The sequence below is a fragment of the Pteropus vampyrus genome, unplaced genomic scaffold (assembly GCF_000151845.1).
Source record: "Pteropus vampyrus isolate Shadow unplaced genomic scaffold, Pvam_2.0 Scaffold320, whole genome shotgun sequence".
In the NCBI taxonomy this organism is placed as follows: Eukaryota; Metazoa; Chordata; class Mammalia; order Chiroptera; family Pteropodidae; genus Pteropus; species Pteropus vampyrus.
The window spans coordinates 305,273-314,621 of NW_011889101.1; the positions used below are offsets into that span (position 1 = coordinate 305,273).

At 67.9% G+C, this 9,349-nt stretch overlaps 1 protein-coding gene across 1 annotated transcript in view; it reads left to right on the forward strand.

Annotated features, from left to right (window-relative positions):
• Positions 1-6,265, forward strand: part of BRF1 (BRF1, RNA polymerase III transcription initiation factor subunit) — a 15,514-nt gene extending 9,249 nt beyond the window's left edge. Inside the window, 7 exon segments of the mRNA XM_011377719.2 lie at positions 288-349; positions 791-872; positions 947-1,002; positions 1,893-2,149; positions 4,089-4,140; positions 4,650-4,821; positions 5,207-6,265. Of these exon segments, the coding sequence (XP_011376021.2) occupies positions 288-349; positions 791-872; positions 947-1,002; positions 1,893-2,149; positions 4,089-4,140; positions 4,650-4,821; positions 5,207-5,244 (719 nt within the window). The 3' untranslated portion in view covers positions 5,245-6,265.
• Positions 6,266-9,349: the final 3,084 nt, after the last annotated feature.

The following is a 9,349-nucleotide window of genomic DNA, read 5'->3' on the forward strand; positions in this document are numbered from 1 at the left end:
CCGTGCAGGTCATGCTGCCGACCCAGCTGGGGCAGGCCGGGGGGCCTGACGGGTGTTGGAGTCATCCTGAGCCCGGTCACTGAGGGCTCCCCAAGGCCCCGTCCTGCTCTGGAAGGCTCCTTTGTGGGACGCAGGGGGACCGGTGTGGTTTGCTTTGCAGCCCACTCAGCGTCCCACCCCTTCACGTAGAGGGATGTCTGCTGGTCCCCGCGCGCGGCGAGCAGAGGCCGGGGCTCCAGAGGCCACCCCGGGGCGTCCGCGCTAACTGGGAGCTGTGCTTCCTCTAGAGGATGCGAGCGGCGATGGCGAGTTGGACCTCAGCGGCATCGACGACCTGGAGATCGACAGGGTGAGCGGGGCTGTGTGCTCCCCCGGGGCCGGCCCCGGGGCACAGGCGCGGGTCCCATGCCGACCCGTCTGGTGGTGCGTCTGCGACCCCGGGCGCCCCGCACGTCGTGTCTTTGGAGAGGCCTTAGCGGCTCCCGCAGCTCGTTCCCTGGCATGTTTGTCCTGCGTGCTCGTCCCCAGCAGACGTGACATTTGCCCCTGACCGCGTGGCGGAGCTCCGAGGACTGTGTCGGTTCCTCAGCTGGCCTCGCGCCCACCCTCCGGAGGCTCTGCGTCCTCGGAGCCTGTGGCCCCGCACCCTGGCCGGCCGCCCCTGTGCCCTGGGCGGGGCGGCAGGTCCCCTTGGGGTAGAGGCCCACCCCTGCTGTTACATGAATGAGAAGCACGTTTGTGGCCGAGACCCGAGCGTGCTCTCTGGATGTGACGCCGCTCTCTGCCCTAGTACATCCTGAACGAGGCGGAAGCCCGCGTGAAGGCGGAGCTGTGGATGCGGGAGAACGCGGAGTACCTGCGGGAGCAGAGGGGTAAGCGCCGGCCCGCCCGCCTGGGCGCCCGGGGCGCAGGGCCCTGCTGATCCTGACGCGTGTGGTCGTTTCAGAGAAGGAAGCACGAATCGCTAAGGAGAAGGAGCTGGGCATCTACAAGGAGCACAAGGTAGGGCATGCTCCGGGGCGGACGCCGGCCCTTCCCGCCCGGTGGCGGGGGCTTCCAGCCGGGCCCTGCCCTCCGGCCCCGGCCCCGCGGCCCGCCGCCCCTCGGATAGGCACGCTCTTGAGCTGCGGGGAGCCCCAGGAAGGCTGTCGGGACTTGGGGCCTATGGTGAGGCTCCTGGAGTGGGTCCCAAGTCAGAGAAGCACCCCGAGGGCCCCTCCCCGCGCCACCTCTGTGACGCAGCAAAGACTGCTCCTCACGTTGCCCCTGCCCTGTTCGCAGTCATGGCGACACAGCTCAGCCACTCTGGGTGGTCGGGCGGGGAGGCCCCTAGTGGAGCGAGGGAGGAGACAGGAGCCCGCACGGCCGCTGGAAGGCTGAGCCCCAAGACCTCTGGGGCTGGGAGAGGGGGGCTCTGGAGCTTGGGGCCCCCTGTACCACTATGGGGGCTGCTCAGGAAGGCTGCTGGGTTGGAGAGCCAGCGTTGGGGTGGGGAGGGGGTTTCTGCAGGTGGCCTGCAGCTCCAGCACCCAGGACAACATCCAGGAACTATATTTCTGTGCTGGGTGACATCCAGAATACAGGAAGCAAGCCCCCAGCTCTGCCCCCAGCCACCGACCCGGTGTGGTCGGGGTCGGCAGGATGGGCTGCAGAAGACCCTGTGGCCTTGGGCTGGTCTCCCAGCTGATGGCAGGGGCTGCCCAGGTCCCGCCCGCTGGGGTTGGTGCAGCTAGGCAGATGGGCCCCGGCCGAGGGGAGGCGCAGGCCGGCCCTCCACAGTGGGGTCTTCCCTGGAGTCCGCTGGCCTGCTCTCACAGCCTGTGCAGCGCCTGGCGGATGAGCAGGCTCCCTCTGCAGACGCCCAGGAGGTGTGACGCCGGGTCTCCACACAGCCCAAGAAGTCCTGCAAGCGCCGGGAGCCAATCCAGGCCAGCACGGCCGGGGAGGCCATCGAGAAGATGTTGGAGCAGAAGAGGCTGTCCAGCAAGATCGACTACAGCGTGCTCCGCGGCCTGGACAGCAAGGGCGCTGGCGGGCCGCAGCGGGAGGACACGCCGCCCGTGGACAAGGCCAGCACCAGGAGGCTGCCGCGCAGGAAGGGGCCGGCCAGCAGGAGCGGGGCCGACCCGGTGCCCGGTGTGGGGAAAAGGTACCAGGCCGGCAGGCTGGGAGCGAGCGTGGGGGGCAGCCAAGAAGGAGCCTGGCTCTGTCCCGGGGAGCAGATGGGCCCACTCTCCTCTCCGGGGACTGGCGAGAGCAAGGAAGGCACTGCCGGGCCAGTGGAGTGGATGCAGGGGAGACCACGGCCGTGTGCGCCGCTCCTGGCGAGGGCCCGTGAGGGCCCCTGCCACACCCAAGGCCGGTCCACCTGCCCCTGGCCCAGGAGACCAGTCTGGGCTCCGCTGCCACCTACCCAGCCCCGGGCATGGTAGGCGCTGCAGGCACTTGCAGTCGCCCGAGGGGAGGGCCGTGTGGGGCTGCGGCCCCACCCCGTCCAGCCACGCGTTGCCACCATCTTCGTTTGGGATTTACTTGAGAAGCTAAACTTTGATGAGCCTTTCATATTATTTCGGGGGAAGTAAACACTTCTCGGGGTTTTGCGACACTGTCTCTGGATCGGGTACTGCGCACTTGCTTTTCAAGCCCCTGAGTGCCCAGCACAGCCTGTCACCCACCGTTCAGGCAGCTGCTTCCAGTCCTGCCGCAGGGACACGGCTGGCCTGCCCGACACTGTGCCCTTGTGCCCCCCGTCTGCTGGGACCTGAGGAAGTGCTCTTCTGAGCCGGTCCCCTTTTCGCCGTGTGGTCACAGAGTGGGCGCTGTGTGGACTGCCTTGCCGAGGGGGGGCCTGGCATCCAGCACAGGTCTCCCTCCTGCTCAGGCTGGCCAGTCCGCCCTTCGGTGAGGCTGCGCGTCACCCTCATGCCACTGCCCGCAGCCCCACGTCTAGCATCTGCGGGCAGGCAGAGGGCAGGCGTGGGCGGCAGTGCCCAGCACAGAGGGGCCCCCTCCCAGGGCCCCAGGTTCTGTCCAGGCTGTCAGCAGGGAAGGGTTGCAGGCAGGCCTGGGGGTTGGCCGCGGGAGCCCAGAGGTGCCTTTACCTCACCGGCGGCCAGCTGGGCTCAAGGGCAGCGTCTCAGGTGCTCGCAGGCCCCCTGAGGCCTGGCCAGCGCGCCCAGAGCCAGGTGCTCTTGCGAGAAGGGCCTGGAAATACGGCCCCCGCTCCTTACCCAGGCCCTTGGACGCTGCCCTTCCTCATCCCGCTCTCCGTGGACCACTGTGCCTCTCTCCGGCTCCGCCAGGCCTCGCTAGTGAGCTCCCCTGCCGAGAGGGCAGGCCTGGCTGCCACCTCCCGGGTTCTGGGGACTGGATCTCCTGCTTGGCCTGGGGCACCGGGGGAAGGGCTCCCTCTGAACTTGGCCTGCAGACGGCGCGTGCCTGCCTGTCTCCTGTTCCCTGGAGGCCGCTGGCCGAGACTCTTGGAGCCTGCTACCTGGCCCTCCTCTTGGACAAGTTGTCCACACCGAGCAGCCAGCCCCTTGCTGTCAGCCGGCCACAGCTGTGACTGTCCACCCGTTGGTGTCCCCAGGGTTCACCGGCACGCCACATTGGGGCCTGGCCTCGGGGGGCCCAGGGCGGTGGGCTGGGCAGGTTCGGGCGCACTGTGCAGCTCGGCCGTCGGAGCCCCTGCGGCTCCCAGCAGTGTGTGTCCCCAGCTGCTCCCAGGCTGTGGGCTCTGCCCCCGCCTCTCACCACCAGCCAGGGTGTGTGGGTTCCTGGGCCTGGACAGCTCCTCTCAGGCGGGAGTTCCCACTACCCCTCTGGGGCCAGTCAGCACTCATCAAGATTTGGTATGCTTCTTTTTTGGTCCCTTGCAAGTGAGAGCATGGACAGGCACCCCAGCTTTGCGTTTGGAAGGTCTGGGAGAGGGCGAGCAGGCCCAGTAGAAGGGGCGCTGTTGGCAGAAATCGGGGTACCCTGTGCTGAGCGAGGGGCTTGGACTGGGAGGACAGGGGCAGTCTTGGGTCCTAGAGCTCTGCTCCCCCTCCCCACCCCTCCCTCGTCCTCCACCCGGTGTTCCGTTGCAGGCTGAGGCCGATGGTTTCCACGCAGCTGGCTAAGAAGGCGGCCACGGGAGAGGTGCGTTGTGTGGGCAGGCCGGAGGCGGGGAGCTCGGGAAGCAGTGGACCCGAGAGGGGACCCTCGAGTTGCTGGGAAGACAGGCACACTGCCCCGCGTGGCCGGGGAGGAGGTCCTGGGAGGGGTCTGGGGGCCGAGAGCCCGGAGCCCACTAGGTGGGGTGACTGTGTGGATCTGTGCATCCTCCGGCCCTGGCCTCAGGCAGCCTGCGGGCTGGCCCTTCGGAGAGCATCTGGGTCCCACCCGGCTGCTCCGGCGGTCCAGGTCCAGTCTCGCCTGGGGCTCAGCTCTCCAGGCCAGGCTCAGCCCCCTCCCCCCGCCCCACCCCGCCCCGCCCCATTTCCAGGGTCTTGGTCCCTCCCAGGAAATAGCGGAGAAGCAGGTAGGCAGGTCCAGCGGGAGGCCCAGGGCAGCTGCAGGTGCGGGAGGGGGCGGGGTGGGACAGGGTCACCGCTGGTCAGGGAGCCTTGCTCTACACGCTGTCCCAGAGCCTGTCCCCTCGCTCACAGGCCCGGTTCCCGACCTCCCCTACCCTGGGAGCCGAGCCTGCGAGGCCCGCGACGGTCGTGGTGGAGAGCGGGCCCGTGTCCTACCACCCCGAGGATGATCCCGAGGAGGAGGACCCCGAGGAGGAGGACGGGGAGCCCTGTGTCAGCGCCCTGCAGATGGTGGGCGGCAGCGGTGAGGCTCCGCGGGCCCCGGCGGGGTGGGCACGGGGCGGGGTGGGGGCCCTGGAGAGCAGCCGCCGCCTGCGTCAACTCTGAACGAAGCGGGTGGTTCATGGACCAGCCGCGTGGGTTTGGAGCCCACTCAGGAGGCAGTGGGCACCGGGCTAGCCCAGAGGGTGGCCCTGCCAGAGGACTGCGGTCCTGGGCGTTGACCGCATGCCAGGCCGCTGGCCCCCAGGACCTACAGCAATGAGACCAAAGCGGGGTCCCCACTGGTGGGGGCCCCGTGCGTCCGAGGCCCACAGAGCTGGCGCCAGAGCCTCGGGGGCGGGGCGGGGCACTGGGCGCCTTGGCCCACAGCACTCCTCAGCCTCTGCCACTGTCCCTGTGCTTTGCAGATTACGGCTGTGACGGTGACGACGATGATGGCTACTGAGGTGTGACCTTGCAGCTGGGGAGTGTTCTGGTGGCGGACCCCGCTGTGTCTCGTTGGGGATCAGACGGGGCCTCTGGGGCTGGAGCCCACAGGCGTGGGCGCCGAGACCCTTGGTGACAAGAGGGTGCTGCCCCGCCTGCTCTGCGGTCCTTGTCCCATGGCCTCGTGCGGCGTCCGTGGCGTTTGCCATTAGGACTGTTGGGACCATGTTTTGAGCAATGCAAGGCGTGTGTCTCCCTAGCATGGGACTTGACCGGTGTCGTCATACGGGTGGCCAGACATGGCCTCGAGACCTAGCGGCCTTTGCGGGTGGACTGTCAGCTCCCTTCTGAGGGAACAGGCACGGGAGGCCCAGCTGGCGGGTTCCAGGAACCAGTCTCTGCCGCTCACGGAGCCGGGTGCCCTGCGCCCCGTCTCGCTGCCACCGAGAAGCACCGCGTTCAGTCTCTCCCTCTGCTGGTCCTGTGCTTCCAGCTGCAGTTCTCCGCCAGCGTCCGGCCCGGGCGCTGGGGCCGTGTGGTTCTGCGCCCAGGAGCCCGGGCACCCTGCCTGGGCGGCAGTTTTGCAGCCTGAGCCGAGAGCCGTGGCGCCTGGCATCTGAGTTGGCATCTGGCTCGCGTCCTGAGGGAAGGCACGCAGCATCCCTGAGCCTGGCCGTCCTGCTCTGAGTGGTCCCCACCAGCCTGCACTGCCCCGGGGGCCGGGCCTCGCCCAGAGACCACTGTCAGCCTCTTGGCTCCAGCGTTGCTGCCCTGGATGTGGCCAGGGAGGGTGGGCAGGTGCCTCCGCCCACTGGATGCCCTGTCCTGGCTCCACCCGCTCCCCAGGGGAAGATGAGCAGGGTGCCAGACGACCCCACATCGTGTTGCAGGGCCCATGCCATCTCCCGGAGCACAGCAGTCTGCGGGTCGGGTTGGGGACTTTGTGGTCTGGTGTCCATTCCCGGCCTTGCACCTAGACCTTCTGGGAGGCGGGCCAGAGGGCGGTTTGTGGAACAGGAAAGCTTAAGCAGAAACCCTGAGGTTGTGGTCCGTTGTTTCACGCGTGACCCCCTGGAGGCCGGAGGGGGCAGGTGGGGCCTGAGGACTCCACGCTGGAAGGGGGTTGGGGGTGGGCAGCTGTGGCCGGGCGTGTCTGGCTGCAGCTGGAGTCACCCTGGGGTGGGTGTGCGGGGACGGGGAGCAGGTGGGGAAAGGCAGTCTGCAGGGTGAGGGAGAAGCATTCGGCGTCAGGGTCCTGGGCCGCCGGGAACCTGTAGTACACGGACATGCGGGTGGCCAGTGGGGAGGGGACAGGCCAAAGGTGAGCAGCCAGTGGCCGATAGGATACCTCTGGGTCACGGCCAGTGCCTGTGTGCAGGTCACCACTGCCACACACGTAGGCCCGCAGGCCCCTCCGTCCCACATTTGCGTGCTGCCTTCCCAGCTGTGGGACAACCCGTCCCATCGGACCCAGGGCCCTGGGGGGTGGCCGTCCCCAGCACTCTCAGCTCTCTGGACATCTGCCCCAAAGCCAGGTCTCTGCAGCTGCTGGCCCCAGCGTGGCCTTGGCAGCACCCTCCCTGGAGGGGCTCGGGCTGCAGCTGTCTCGCACCCTCCGTCCAGGGCTGGGACGGGATGCCCCCCTCTGCAGCCCTGCCGGCTGGGCCCAGGAGTGGGTGCCGCAGGGCTCAGAGGCCTGGTGCCCTGGCCTTGGCGAGCAGAGCTGGGCCCTCCGAGACCCTGGGGTCGGAGTCCCTGGGACGCCTTCCTGGGGAGTGGGCTGTTCCGGAGTGGCCGTAGCGTGTCCTGGCCCCAGCCATGTTGTGGCCCCGCCCTCTGCCGTCCAGTGCTCCTCCCCTCCCAAGGCCTTTCTCCCGTGCTCCGCCCTGCGCCTGGTGGCCTCCCATGGTCTGAACATCACTGGGGTTGTCACTGGCTCCCCCGTGGGTTCTAGCAGGTCTCAGGTGAGGCCAGGAGGAACAGGATCCTGAGTGAACGCCCAGGGTCACCCAGCTGGGAGGTGACCTCCCTGGCGCCTGTCTGACAGCCACCCACTTCCTGGGGAAGTGGCCCTAGGAATCCAGGGTCAGGCTGTGCCTGTGCTTAGGTGTGAGCGGGTCCTCCTGGGCCTGGCTGGGGACAGCACGCTGCCGTCCACCAGCTTCACCACAATGCGGGGGGCAGCTGGGAGGAAGTAGCCTGCTCCCCATGTCAGCCCTGCTCCCTAGGGTCCCTGAGCCCACCCAGCCCTATCAGTGCCGGGGTCTTTTGTGGGACTGGAACAGGGCCAAGTGCTATGCTGCGGCTGTCTGGGGACAGGAATTTGCCCACAGGTATGTGGGTCCCGGGCAGTCCAGAGGCATGTATGTGTCCCTCAGGGCCAGAGCCCAAGGCTGGCCAGGCTCTTTTGCCACCACACGTGTCACACTGGGCGGTGGGACCAGGGCATGCCCGCTCATCCTGCAGGTGGGCTTTCCAGGAGGTCTCCTGCCGTCCTTCCCCACGCTGACTCACCTCGGCCAGCTCAGCCTCCCCCTAGGGTCCTGAAGCGGGAAAGGGAAGGCCTGAGCAATGGTGGGCTAGGGGCGGTGCCAGCCCAGGAAGGACAGTGCAGGTGGCCTCAGGTGTGCGCACACCCATCTGTACACAGGTACACACTCATTCGTGCCCACACACACACCTGTTCACTCATGCCACAGGTACATGTGTGTCCTGACCTGTTGCAGCCTCTGGACCACTGGGGCAGGCAGGGTCTCCAGGTGGGCCCAGGTCCACTTGGGTGGCTGAGCTGTCACCTGTTGGCCCATTGGTGTTCTAGCCAGTCTCTTAGCAGGGTGCTGTGACAAGGTGCACCCTTCACCCACTCCCCACGGAAGGTGGGGGAAGGGGACTGGCCAAGGTCAAAGGCTTGTCTGTGTCTGTGGCACCTGCTGTGGTCACCCAGCCCACACCAAGCGCTGGGCCACAGAGCTAGGACTGCAGGCGACCTTCCTCGTGGGGTGGAGATGAACCAGGAGGTAGGGCAGTGCCCATGCCAGCAACGGGCAGGGCCAGGGGCAGGACCCCAACACCAGGGCGCCCAGGTGAGCTTTCTGAACCTGCTTGGCACATCCTGGGACCCCGAGCTGGCCGTGGGAATGGGGGGACAGTGCCAGGAGCAGACCGATAGCTCCACCTCCCAAGAGCTGCGAGGCCAGCTCCACCCCTTCTCTGCCGTCCACTGCTCAGTCACCAGTGACGCTGCGGTCGTACCAGCCTGCCCAGATTCAGGCCTTGCATGCCCTGGGCCCATGCACCTGCCTGCTCCTCCCCGCCTCTCCAGGTGGCCCCACAGGGGTGCTTGGATTGGTCAGGTTCTCAGCAGGCAGCAGGGCTGATGGCCACAATCCACCTAGACCACCTGAGGGCCTCTGGAGAAGGGCAGATGGCCAGGATGCTTCTCCACAGAGCCCGGCCTGAGACCCCACCATGCCCTGCGAGGGTCAGTACCTCCTCTGGCAAAGCCACCGACTCCCTGCTCCCACCCCCATCACAAGTCCTGGGCCCCTGGGCAACAGCAGCACTGTCTGCCCCCTGTCCCTTCGTCTACCCCCATCCCCACCAGCCCCATCCAGGCCCGCGGGCCACAGCACTGAGAGTCCACACCCTCCGGCCCCTCAACTGCTCCCTGGGGACATCGGAAGGGCAAGGCTGGGTTAGGCTGGCCCAGGACCAGGTTCATCCCCGGGGCTGCTGCGTGGAGGGGCCAGCAGGCCTGGGACCGGGAGGGGGGCTCGTCACTGTCCGGGGTCTGACAGGGCTGCAGAGTGGGGCCTGCCGCCTGTTGTCCACGCTCTGTGTTGAGGGACTCGGGCCGGGAGGAGTGTGGTGTGTGTCCTGCCTGCAAGTCCCTTGCTTGGGGCCACACTGCAGGGGCTGCTGGGTCGCAGCGGGACAGACTTGGCCTCACCGAGGGTCACAGGTGGGGCGTGGAGGAGCGGGGTACCCAGGGGTCTGATCCTGCAGGTCCACATCAGAGAAAGGGGGTCTACACGCTGCCCGCCCGGCGGCCACTGCGGCACCGCTCGGGGGTGGAGGTGCTGCCACCCCGTTTCCTGAGCAGTGGAACTGCAGGCTCAGCCTGG